The sequence below is a fragment of the Elgaria multicarinata genome, chromosome 9 (assembly GCF_023053635.1).
Source record: "Elgaria multicarinata webbii isolate HBS135686 ecotype San Diego chromosome 9, rElgMul1.1.pri, whole genome shotgun sequence".
Lineage (NCBI taxonomy): Eukaryota > Metazoa > Chordata > Lepidosauria > Squamata > Anguidae > Elgaria > Elgaria multicarinata.
This window is the reverse complement of record NC_086179.1, coordinates 86,102,978-86,116,730: the sequence shown is the minus strand read 5'-3', so window position 1 is coordinate 86,116,730 and position 13,753 is coordinate 86,102,978. Positions and strand designations below refer to the sequence as shown.

Here is a 13,753-nt window from a genome sequence, read left to right as displayed (position 1 = left end):
ATTCATAAACTTGGTTAAGGTCACCTTTAAGAAAAGTTCTTGCAAATTTGTAAGGTTCTTTAAAGCTCTATCTCAGAATATCACCTTCTAATAGCAAACTGCTGGTGAGTCGTGCCAGCGTTGTACCCAAAATGGGGCCACTAAGAAACGAGAGGGTAGCTTTCAGTATGCACAGGAAGAACCCTATGATTTGTAAAAGTACTATTTAAAAAAACAAACATGGAAAAACAATGAATATCTGAGCATGCTCAAAAGCCATGGAATATGGAGTGATAGCTGGAAAAGCAAAGAAAAAGCAAAGGAGCAGAATGCCCTACTGGGAGGTCAGTCTGATGGTTCCTCTGATTCTGCTGGTTCCTCCCCCTTGTGCGTGGATGATGGTGTTTGGGCTGCTTAAGGAATTGAGGGTATTATTAATGTCTTTGATAATACACTGGCCCCCTTCAGAAGACACTTTAAACCATGGTTTTAACCACGGTGGTTAAGCCAGAAAGCCGGGCTGTGTTCTGAAGACACCTTAAACCACTGCTTTAACCATGGGGAATAAAGCAAAAAGCCTTATTCACCATGGTTTAAGGTGTCTTCTGAACATGGCTTGGCTTTCTGGCTTAACCACCGTGGTTAAAACTATGGTTTAAGGTGTCTTCTGAACAGGCCCTATGCCTCTGAAAAGGAGAAAAGTTGCATACCTGATTCCAGGGCCCCTTTTCACCCAAATGTTAACTTGTACTTTCTCAAAAGAAGAACTCTTTTCAGGAGGAGGGGGCGTGGCCCGGTGGTAGAACTTCTGTTTTGCATACAGAAGGTCCCAGGTTCGAACCCCGGCATCTCCAGGTAGGGCAGGGAAAACTCCTGCCTGAAACCCTGAGGAGCTGCTGCCAGTCAGTGTTGACAATACTGGGCTAGATAGACCAATGGCCTGACTCGGTATAAGGCAGCTTCCTATGAAATTCTTTGTGTGGGTGCTACAAATTCTGTGTTTAAAGCTGCTCCTCCCTCTTGGAGATGTGGAGTTTCCAGAATTTGCTTTGGAGCCATGACAATGAAATGGGTTTAAATTTGTATTGTGGATAATTTATGTTTGCTTTACTTTTTGTACACCTTTAAGGCATTTTCTAATTTTGAAAGGGATGATCCAAAACAGAAGTATGGGAACATTTTCTGGACGGGCAACCTCATATAAATAGCAGTGTCACACACTGGAAGCAATTCAGACGTGTATAATGTCCATAATGTAAAACAGTCTTCCCCAATCTGGTACCCTCCAGATGTTTCAGCCCCCAGACAGCTTGGCCAATGGTCAAGAATTCTGGAAGTTGTAGTCCATCTGAAGGGCACCAGGTTGGAGAAGAATTATATAATGTGTGCTATGGATATGCATGTTACCCCCACAATCCTATTGACAATAAATGGTAGAGAGGAGGAGGACTGAGACTGCACACATGTTGCACTTGTACATGGAGAGGAAGAGCATGCATATGGGTGGCCCTGATACCTTACCATGCATATGGAATTGTTTCAGTGGTTAACCAGCCCTTAGTCTGCACATTTTTTGCATGGTTATCTATTTGTGGTTGCCTATTTATGGAGCCAATATTAGGCCCTATGTTCTTCAATGTGCTTCCTCTTAAGGACAACAGCAAACTTTTTTTTAAAAAAACACTTCCCTCCTCCATGTGAGCAGATTTTATACTTAGCCTTCTTCTGAGAAGTGATCAAAAGCTATCGTGGTTCTGGCTAAACATACTTCTAATCCCAAGTGGATGATGTATTCACAAGCTTTGCCAGAAGACAATGAAAACTTGCCAAGAGGTGACTGTTCCCTGTCATGATTGATTGTGAGAGGGATAAGACATCAATACAGCTTCCATTATTAAAATCAGTTCTGTGCCTACCTCCTTGCAACTCCAAGGTACTGCTAATATGCCGGAGGGCTGAATATGTGTACCAGTGAGGCGTTCTCCCACACATGCTCACATGAACCAGACGCGTAAGTGGGGACTTTGTTTTTGCTAGGGGACCTCAAGGATCACTCTGGTGTATAGCCAAAGAATTGGATCTGTAAGTCCATAGAAGATTTTGTACTGGCAGCAATTATACATTTTTCGTAGCAGTGAGACTATTACTGCAACAGCTCTTTGAGTTGGATGAATCTGCTTTGGGTGTGTGGTGATGCAACTAAGGTTGCCAGCCTATGCAGCTGCAAACACACCAGCTGTTGGTTATTTTCTGGTACCATACTGGATAGATCATAGTCCCTGTCTTGTCTTTTAAAAGTTGTGTTAGTAAGTTACTGTCTTCTGAGAATCCATCACGATATTTCCCCCCTGTAGATTTCAGCCGCCCCATTGAGTCTCTAGTGTTTAAATCACACAAGAGAGAGAGAGAGAGAGAGAGGACATGAATCACTTGACCCTTGTTCTCATGCATGTTATTATTATTATTACAATTATATCCTGCCTTTTTTCTTCCAAGGAACCCAAGGCAGCGCACATAATTCTCTCCATTTTTATCCTCACAACAACCCTGTGAGGTAGGTTGGGCTGAGAGTCTATGACTGGCCCAAAATCACCCAGTGGGTTTCCATGGCTGAGTGGGGACTAGAACCTGGATCTCCTGGCTCCCAGTCCAACACTTTAGCCACTACACCACAGTTAGACCATCAGTGCTTGCACATAAGCAAGTGTCACAGGCTAGTGAGGAGTTTGTATTGCCTGCAGTTCAAAATATAGTGGCAGCCTTAGCCTTTCCATTTTAGATGTAAAAGCTACATTGCCTCCAGCCTGTTGGCTTCCTCCTCTGTACCCACTCTAGTTGTGTCAGGAATTTCCTTTTCTGAGCCTAGTGGAAATGAAGAAAGACATTCAAGATGGTAGGTGCATGCATTGGACGTAGGCTTCCTGGAGCAGTTCTAGAGTTTGCTCCATCTTGAACAATCGTGTAACTGAAACTCCATGGACAAAGTTTCCTCTAATCCAATCTTCTCCAACCTGGTGCCTCTGAATGTATCTCTGTATGAAAGTTTGTCTCCTGTGATTTCAGTTGTTTTCAGAATGTAGCTTGCAATGCTTCAGTGTTAAATTCTCAAAGTTGAAAATTATAAAGAAATGTTGAAGTTTTAAAATTCCCAATTCAAGCCACTTCCATAGGGTTGCTAACTTAGAAAGAAACATCTTGGGTGTCATGTCTAACCCTACTGCCTCTGTTTTGGGAGAAGGTGTTTCAGGTAATCAATCAGAATCAGATTCGGACCTAGAGGAGGCGACACCAGACACCAGCCAGCCTGTACCAGTGGGGGAGGAAGCTCTCATGGGTGATTCACCAGCTGGGAGTCAGCCCTCTCCAGAGCTTATCCCCTCAAGGCCAAATCCTACACATTCAGTGGGAAGTGAGCTTTCTTCCGGAGGAGAGCGTCCCAACAAGCTAGCTGATGCTAGGGTCCGCTGGAAGCTAAAACGCACAGAGCAGAAGGAAGGCATGAGAGAGTTGGTCTGACTAGGATTGCACCAGAACCTGCCTCCACACCAGGCTCTCTGAAGTTACAGGCATTTGGGAAGGGGCTTCCTGTTCTCCTTGGTCGGACAATTGTCTCGCTTAGTTTGCATAGTTTTGCCTAGGGGGAAGTTTCCAAGAGATTAGACTCTCTTCAGGGAGAAGAGATGTTTGCTGCTTAATAAAAGCTTTGTGGATTACCTAGCAGGCCTCGTTATTTGTCTCCCATCGAAAGCAGGGGGTTTCTGAGAAACACGACATTGGGATGTTGTTCTTGTGCCTTTAACAGTGCCTCCATGAAGAAATCGGCAGGTGAATATGTTTTTCTCACTGAGGAATTAAACCAAGCCTGCTAATATCTACTCATCCCAAGGGCCGGTCTTCATGATGCCACTTTGCTACACCTTCCCCTTGAAACCCCGAGGGATTGCTGCTGCGGCGTGGAGGTGGGAAACCCCCATGCTAGCAGGGAGCATGGGGTTTTCCGGCCACCCGGATGCTGGAGTGCCCCTGCCCTCTTCCTGGGCTTCCAGCATCTAATCAACAGTCATCCCTCCCCCCAAGATTGACACCAGAGCGAGGTCACACAATGAAAGGGCTGTGGTGACCTCGCTGCAGAGAGGAAAGTTGGGGCAAGTCCTTGATTTTTTTTACAGCACAGCTTTGATGATTTGGTGGCTGCGTTGTATAACCAGCACAGTGCCACTGTGGGGCAAATAAGTCATATGGACAGCCCCCCAAGTTGCTGTTAAGGCACAACCACAGCGGGCAGGACAAACGGTTAGCAATGCTACCATCCAATATTGTTTTAAACAGTGTTGAATGAAGTTCTCAATCTTTTTTTCTACCCAGATTGGCACTATTAACCTTGAGTCGTTTGTGCCAATTTGAAGGTCTTTTATAAATGTGTTTTTCAATGAGCTGGAACATGCAAGGCATCACTCATATCTTGATTTAAGTTGGTCAGAGGCTCTCTTTGAACACTACAGATGCAACAGCTAGAGCGAACGTCATCTCTTCCCTAGAACATCTGGCTTATATTTATTTGATGCCGATGACTCAGAAATGAGTTACTCTGTGGTAGAAACTGTAACCAGCCTCCTCAAGACTGGATAGACAATTGCTGCATAAGCTGCATAAGTCAAGGAGGAATCATAAACGGTGACAGTAGTTCCTGTTTAAACACATTTTGTACTGGAAAAGTTAAAGCTCACCCAATTTTTGGTACTAACTAATCCCCCTGCCCACAGAGCTGAGTTTTGGGGAAATCTCTGACCAAGAGATGCCCCCAATTAACACAGCACAGGCTGTACTTTCCTTGCTCCATTTGCCAGCCTTGTGTGGAATTATACCTCAGTATTGGTTCCTGTTTTTGTACTGAGGTGTTGTGACGTCGATACAGTAATGGTTTGTAACGGCATCTCTTTTCTCCAGTCACAAACTGGAAGCATGAAAGTTCACATCTTCCTGCAATTTAGAGGGACAGACACCACTGAAAGTGGGATGCAACGAGATGCAAACCAAATGCAGCTGTTTTGCTGGGATGTGTCTGCATCTAACCACCAAGGGGCAGTCTTGCCGGGGAAATGATAGCCAAGCCAATATATGTGTGTTGGTAGAGTTCTCAGTGCTGAGGAAGGACTGCACTGCATACGGCAACCTTGGAAAGAGCTTCTTTAAAATTCTTCATTCAGCCTTTCATCTCTTTCTGTTGCCCTGGAAATATATAGAAGCCCCAGAGATCCTTTACCCTCTGCCACTGTTTCGTCCCCCTGATTGAAAGTCACAATAATAAAATGAGGACTCATGAATCAAGGATAATTTCCCTGAGACCTTCCTGTTCTTTTCCCAGCTGATTTTGCTGGGGGCGTTTGCACTCCTGTTTGGCCACCTTGCCTCCTTTCTCCATACAGTGGTGAAGCAAAGGTCCCTGGCCAGTAGCCATGCTGGCTGGGGCTTAGGGGTGTTGTATTCCAAAATATCCAGAGGGCACCAAGTTGCGGAAGGCTGACCTTGATAACTGATGGTACTAAACAACTGTGGAACAGCAACATACGCGGGACAAAATCAAGTCAGAAGTAAGGGGTGGGACACTTTTAAGTGTGGTCTGTGAGAGGACAGCGCTCACTAAATTAATAACCACTCTTCCTTCAATCTTCCTTCGGATTTCCTGGAATCATGTCCCTGTAAGTGGCTCTTGCCAAGAGACAGTTGGAGGGTATTCTGCTCCCCCTTTGTTTATTTTCCTCTAAAAGTGGGGAATTGGTTTCGGAAGAGCTTCTGCAGCCAAGGGCAGGGCTGCTGTGCCTTTTAAGATTTGAGGGAAGAGAGTCAGCAGGTGCAGCTGTTCTCACCTCAGCAGGAAAGGCTGCACCTGCTGAAATTCTCTCAACACAACCCTTCAAAGGTTCAGGAGGCACCTGTCCACCTTTGCCACCGGTATGGCTCTTAGCCACTTCTCTTTAAACGCAAGAGTGTTTCATTCCAGTCCTCATCATTTCTCCTCTATGGACCTGTTCCTGTCTGAATTTTATTCTTTCTGAAAGAAGTGCTTACTGCAGAGTTCTACTAGTCAAGAACTGGCCCAGGCTAGTGTGGATTAAACTTAGTGGTCACCATCCCTAAAAAAAAAAAAATAGAGAGAGAGAATTTTATAGAGCTGGGAAAAGTGCAGAAATGGGCAACTAAAATGATCAAGGGGCTGGAGCATTCCCTCTATGAGGGAAGGTTACAACAGCTGGAATCGTTTAGCTTGGAAAAAAGGAGGCTAAGGGGAGACACGATAGAGGTGTACAAAATTATGCATGGAGTGGAGAATGTGGCTAGGGAGACATTTTTCTCCCTCTCTCAAAATACCAGAACGCAGGGTCAACCCATGAAGCTGATTGGTGGGAGATTCCGGACAAATAAAAGGAAGGACTTCTTCGCACAGTGCGTAGTTAAACTATGAATTTCACTATCACACGATGTAGGGGGTTGGATAAATTCCTGGAGGAGAAGACTATCGGTGGCTGCTAGCCCTGATGGTTGTGTGCTATCTCCAGTATTCAAGGCAGTAAGCCTGCGTGCACCAGTTGCTGGGGAACATGGGTGGGTGGGTGCTGTTGCACCATGTCCTGCTTTGTTGGTCCTTGGTTGATGGCTGGTTGACCACTATGTGAACAGAGTGCTGGACTAGATGGACCCTTGGTCTGATTCAGCACATTCTGTAAATGCTTGATGTGAATGTCTTGCTGGCGTGTTGAACTACACAATTTATTTTATTTGTATTTTATTATACTATAACTCCCGCAATCCCCATGCTGGCTAGGGATTAATTGTCTAACACATCTGGAGAGCATGTGCTTGGGGAAAGCTGGCTTAGAGGGTTGTGATCGGAGGGGTCTGAGGAAATTTGTGTAGCAGCGTCACCATTATGCCGGCAAAAAGGGCATTTGCTTAACTCTTTGAGGCCAGAACGGGCAGTTTCTCGTGACAAAAACGTCACTCTGTGTAGGAGATATTTCTGTTTGCTTTCTGAAACCTTATCATGTGCAGGGTGTGGCCATGTGTGTTTTTTAGCCATGAGGACTAGAAACTCAGGGTACCCATTCTGCTTTCCAAAGCTCTGAATTTCTACTGCCCAAGGTTCAGTTGCAGGCTGTGTGAAAACCTTTCTGCAGGGAGCAGTGCTGGCTTCTGGGTTTTGAGGGCCCTTGGGCGAGACACCCTCACTGAGCCCCTTCTCTCAGTGTTTCTATTTTCTCACTGCCATTCTCATCTGCTCCTTTGCTTCTTTCATCCTCCTTCTCATCATTGCTACCAATTGGTTGACATTCAGAGTCAGTAAATAAATAGCTGGTGGCATCAACGGCTCCTCACCACTACTATTGTGTGGGGCAGTGCAAGAGGTGGAGGAATAAGCAAGTTGCAATGGAGAAGAGGAGCAACAGGGGGCTCTTGTCTGTGGGCCCCTGCTGTGGTGAAGGTCCTCGACCGGTGCCCAACCACGCCTACCTTTGACGCCAGCTCTGGCAGAGAAGCCCAGTAGATCTAAACTGGAGTGTTGGTGTTTAGCTCTTATGCTTAATGTGCCTCTGGAGGAGAAGCTTGAAGTTCTTAGTGTGTACCAGAACTCACTGAGCAGCAGCAGCTACATAGACCACCCCACAAGCTTCTGAAATGCCCGGTTTTGTATTTCAAACCGTCTTCAAGCTGAATTTATTCCTTACCATCTTAGTTATGACTTTTTAAAATTAGAAAGGGCCTCTCCCGCCCTATGCCTGGTTTTGTACACGTAACTGGCCTATTTGTCTTAAATCAAAATGGAGTCTATTGACATTCTAGGCTTAAATTCACATCAGGGATGCCTCCTGGTTAATTCACTGCCCAAAGTACGTCCATAAAAAGGCTTCCCAGTGTTTCCTTTCAAAATTTATTCCAATTGATACCTGGAATAAGCTTCGCTTTTGGAGGTGAGATTGTGCATAATGTTTAATTTTTTGGAAAGCCAGATTTGGGGCAGGCATCCACATTCTAGGCTCACGCAGGAGAAAAATGTGCTGCTAAAGTCATTAAGTTCATGTTATCTAACCTAATTTAAAAAGCGTTTTCTAGCCCTTAACAATCACAAAAACATTTAGAAAAGCACCCAAGTTCATTTGCAGGGCGGCTTCATTAGATTTCTTCCAGTGTTATCTCCAGACCGGGCGTGTTTCAGAAAGAGAGAAAGAAAATGGCAGAGCAAAAGACTATGAAGAATACAAAAATGGCTGAATAAAATTACCCTCTCAGCTGATCGCTTTCATTATGCTGCCGGTCCATTCCACATCTACACCCACCATAGCTATTGTCCTCTATATGCACTGCTGTCTTCAGTTCTGAATGGTTCACTAAAGTCTGCTTACCAGGTGATGTTCAGTACTCACAGATTGATTTAAAATTTCTTATGTATTTCCACATAGAAATATTATTTGGGCACTGTACAGTTTTCAAGTTATACCCATAAACATACATGGTTGCATCCCAAAGTTTCCTTCCTACTGTGGATGTAACAGAGAACAGAGGATCCATATTTCAGACTGTATGTGATCATTCCTCAGGAGCACCTATATCTCTCTATACACTGACTGGTTTTAATTTCCTCTGAGTAAGTTCCTTCTGCATCTTGTGTAGGAAATCTTAATAGAGGTGCTCTGCTGACTTTTCCCATATTGGGCTGCTTGTCTATACGCCCTGTTTAGCCTATTCTGACTGCGAGTGGGCGCTGCGTTGCTTATATGACACAGAAACTAACTCTCAGCCACCATGGGCTTTTCACCCGAATCTGTGCTTTTTAAAAAGTGGCTGACCTACCACACCTTTTTCCTTTGTTCTGAGACCCCCCTCCTTCCTTATGCCTTCTGTCGATGATGACCTCACTTTGGTTTGAGGCTGTGGGCATTCCTGGGGGTGGATCGAAGCACAGGGTAGGTCGCAGGAAGGCAGGGCAGGGGGCGGGCTTGATGAACTGAACAGCCTTCTGTGCTGTGGCTTTTCCGGCTGGATAGCTCGTGCTTCCTCCTGCCACCAGGATTTATCAACTCCACTCCACAGCTTCAATGCTGTGGGGTTTTGTGGGAACAAGCAGCGAAGCATCATTGTAAAGACAGCCTCTGCTCTCACAGAGTGTTGGTTTAAAAAATATATCAGGGAATTGGGTTGGAGAAGAGCAACCAGCAAGTGTGCTGAACTGCTGAGTTAATTCCTCCCAGAGGGGATTTTGTGTCTCATCTCCTTTACATTACCTCTGCCCCCCCCCCCCACAATGCTCTGTCCTCACGATACAGCAAAATGGTGGCATTCTTCAACATTATGTTAATTGCAGTTGAATTCTGGCTGGGGTTTGGACATTGTGTCACATGTATTGGGGTGGAGAATGATGATTTATTTTGCCAATGTATTCCAAAATTTTATTTGGTCTCCCATTCTTCTGGCTACAGCAGCAGCACTTGCCTGACCATTTGGACACTGTGTTCCTAATTAGTGAATAGGCTACAGTTTAAAGTTTTAATTTATTTTACTTGACTGCCTCAAGGATTATTTGTACGGGATTCCCCCCCCCCCATCCCTGTTGACCTTGCCAATAGTGGGTTGTCTTTCCCAGTGATACATGTTGGCCGCAGTCCAAGATAGTTTTGAACACACTTAAGCCCATTAGTTTCATAGATCTTTCTGCTTTTCTGCTTTTGGTATACCGTTGAAAACTATTGATATATGCAGACACACATTAAAAGTACAAAAAAATCTAGGGAAAATAAGGATCAGAGGAATGTAGATTGATACAAGGTTTTAATTGTAATACAACTTTATATCCTATATAACATGAAAACAACAAACAGCAAAGATTTCGCAATTATTTTAATTGATTTCCATGAAACAACATCAAGTCAACAATGCAAAAGACGACATGAGGTTGAGAGTGTCGTGCAACTGAGTGATCAAAAATGCATGTGTCTTGGGAATATCTTATTTTAGTATGCACTAGAACATCCTGATTCAGTTTTGGTTTCTACAGACAAGTTTCCATCTTCCTTCATATTATTGATGAAGGAAGTCCTTATATTTGTGTTAAACCTGTTTTTCCATCAAGGGAATGACATCATAGGAGGGGAAAACTGTGTGTGACCTCTTAATAAAAGACAGCTCTAAACAGGTCAAATAGGCACTTGGTTGAACAACAACAATGAAGCTTCTTTTTGCCTGCATCTAACTATAGTTGTGTCTCCATCTTTTCCTATTGCCCACTGCTATGTCAGGGTGAGGCAAAGCCGGACTGATTAAAATAGATCTGAACATTAGTTGAGTTAGATCTGAACATTAGCTGAGTTTCTATCTACATGGTCTCTTGTAGAACGCAAGGCGTTGATTTTCTTACCATGGTGGGAGAAAGGCAGTAGAAAGCAGAAAAGGATACGATGCAACTACCATTGCTCATGATGTCACACGCGCTGGTTTTGTCCCACTATGGTCTCCGGTCCAGTAGATTTTGTAGGTTTTTGAAACACTATGATAATCCACAAAATCAGTTAGGCCAGAGATTATAGTGGGAAGGGAATAATACCTTGTAAGCACCATGAGCCATTAAAAGGCTCTGTCCAATCATTTTCATCGCTTTCCACACACACAGTCTCCAGAAGGGTGTAGAAGACAACTTGCACAACCAGTAAGCCAACAAGACAAAAATAGCCCACATCTATGTGTAGTGGAGTGTGAGGGGCCCAATAAATCTGTTTTTGCTGCCTGCCTGGGGATGCAAAAATGGGGAAGGTTTTCAGAACCTGGCATACCACAGTACAAGCCTGCTGGGCTATGTTTTGCTTAGCGGGGCAAAGTTTGTGCAAGTTGTAGTTACTACTTTCATTTGGGGATTTGGAAAACCAGGTAAGGCTCCCCCTAGTGCCTGTACATCCACCAGGGCTGTCATACAGTATTCATGTATACTTCTGTGGATTAACATATATACAACTCTTGCCTTAATTCTTTGGCCTTGTAAAACAAATGTTTACAAAGCTGGATGGTGACCTATTCATTTCAAGAGAGTTTATGCTATTACGGACCTTAAAGACCAGCGCTGCAATCGTACATACAATTGGGCTGCTGAATACCATTGACTTCAATGGAATTTAAGCAGCACAGCTGTACAGGATTGCATCCCAGGTTACACACACATTTTTATGTATTTGTGAATTTATTGTTTTATGGGTGTGACCTTAAACCAAAAGTGCTCTTTGGGCCTCACAGAAGTTAGTGGGGTGCCCAAGTTATCCTTAGTTCTGGCCTTATATGTTGTACGTGCCAGGGGTTTTATCAGTTAATATAAATACCCACAATTAGTGGTTGATAAATCTTCTAATGAGAGGAGCTAGCAAAGCTACCCTTCAGATACCTAGAAGTCTCTAGAGAAATCGTATGTAAAGTTTAGAGTGCCACTCAAGATCCAAACCTCCTTATTCCTGGAGCAGTGAATCACAAGACTATTTTTTTTTTGCAGCAGAGAGCTTTGAAAATAACCCAGTTCTATTCATTGATCCTCTATGAGATGCTATGGAAAGCGAGCGGGAGCGAGAGATGCCTGGGCCAGGAGCCTGAAGTGGCAAGATGAATGGGCAAAATATTTCTGTAAAGCAGAGCCGATGGGTGCAGCCGAACCGATATAAATCACTCCACCTAAATTAGGCTGTGAAAGAGAATACACAAGAAAAACACAAGATACTTGGTAAGTCTTACAGGCAGAGTAAGCACATATGAGTTTAAATCTGTTGTTAAAATTCAATAGGTTTGGATTGAGTTTAATGTTTCCTTTGTAATTTGACCACTCAAGAACATCTATACACACGTGTTAAAAGCCCCACAGTGAACTCCCCCCCCCCCCATGGCCATATATATGTTCCCTTTTTCTTAGATCTAATTTGGAGTATTACATAAAAATTGTTCACACTTGTTAGTTGGGAGTTTTAATTGGGTACATTGGTTCACACAGATATGCCACTGGCTCCTTAGACTGCACGCTTATTTGGAGAAGTGCCATTGAATTCAGTAGGGCATAGATCTGAGGAAAATGTATTTATTTATTTCCTTACAGTATTTGCATGGTGCTCAATAACTTGTCTGGGCAGCTAACAACAATAACATTAAAATACGGTAACAAATAAACAAAATAGTAAGAAAGCAATATAAATATTTAAGCCATCTGCAACTAAAACACTATGCTAAGATACAAAGCACTACTACTAAAAGTAAACAGGAGATCCAGAGTTCAGGTGTTGAAATTGTACAGGTCTAAAAAGTCTGAGGAAAAAAAGATCTTCAAATGCTACTGAAAAAAGTATAAAGAAGATGCAAATGAGCCTCTTGTGTGGTGGGAATTCCAAAACTGGGGTGCCACCACCGCAAAGGCTCTTTCCCCAGTAGCTATCCAACACACCTCACGTGGTTAGGGCACCCAGAGGAGGTCGTCCAAAGATGATCTCATGGGGCTTGTCTATATGGCTTCTTTACCCCGATGTAAATGTGCAGATTCGTGTTTCACGACACATGACGCATGTCATGTTTTTTAACGCGATAATATGCATATTAATAGTTGCGATTTACCGCGACTTTTGGGTCGATGTCTTGAGTTTGCACCGCATTAGAGTTATGTGTCCTTGGGGGAGTTAAATTGCCTTTTGACATGTGGGCGTAACTTTGAGGGCAGGACAAAGTGATTGGCCGATTTCCCGCCTTCCCTTCTATCGCGTCCTCTGGCTGCCTTGTTCCTTCCTGCCGTTTTCACGTTGATGGAGCTTTAAAATTAAAACAAAGGGGGGTGAACGGGCAGTGAGTGGGAGGAGACGTGTTCAGTCCCCCTCTAGCGTCCCTTTGCTGCCTCGTTCCTTTCTGCCCTCGGTTTCCCTCTTCTATGAATCTGCAGAGCTCCACCTATAAAATTTATAGCTTCACTCATCTCTACTCCATAGCATCATAGGCGCGTATGTGCGCATGAATAACTGCACTACAAAAAAAATTCAGGAGATAAATTGCTGCTGCAGTGTGATCGCTCTTTACGTAGATTTGAATCTATGAAAATTCAAGTTTATAGTCAATGAGGAGCAATCCCATTGTCATATAGATGGGGGCATGGTCTGAGTAAGAGGAGGTAATCTTCCTCACTCACTACTAACATCCTAGACTAGTGGGGAAGATAACCCCAGATGCAGTGGTAATGCTGTAGGGTAAATCAAAAGACCATCCTCTTGTAGATAGATTTGTGTGAAAACGGCTAAGCCCTTGGTAACCTCTGTTTTTTCGGGGTGGGTGGGGTGGAGATCAGGATTTTCCCTCCAGCAAAAGATTTTCCCTCCAGCCCATATACTATGTCACATATAGCCATGGACGATCAACTCTATGCCTCTCTGGATAACCTGTCCCCTTTATTTCCATAGTTCCAGCCTAGGATCCATCTCTTGGTCAAGACAGAATATGATGCCCTACAGAAATTACACTGTAGTAATCTAACCTGAAGGTTACCAGAGCATAGACTACTGAAGCCAGAATATCCCTGATCAAATAGGGGCATAGCTGGCCACCAGATGAAGCTGGTAGAAGGCACTGGTGACAATGATGACTCCAGGACAACCCCCAAGCTATGGATCTGCTCCTTCAGGGGGAGTACCACCTCATCCAGAACAGGATGAACACCATCCATCCCATCAGAAGAACCACCCATTAACAGCATATCTGCCTCGTCTACACGTTTATTAGC

General features: G+C 44.0%; 2 protein-coding genes across 2 annotated transcripts in view; both read right to left on the bottom strand.

Moving 5' to 3' along the window:
• Positions 1–13,753, bottom strand: part of CDC123 (cell division cycle 123) — a 535,395-nt gene that overhangs the window by 173,866 nt on the left and 347,776 nt on the right. The gene's annotated exons all lie outside the window — the stretch shown is intronic.
• The window catches only part of LMNTD1 (lamin tail domain containing 1), a 135,094-nt gene continuing 132,895 nt past the window's right edge, over positions 11,555–13,753 (bottom strand). Inside the window, exon 11 of the mRNA XM_063135017.1 lies at positions 11,555–11,689. Coding sequence (XP_062991087.1) covers positions 11,555–11,689 — 135 coding nt within the window. The remainder of the gene's footprint in view (positions 11,690–13,753) is intronic.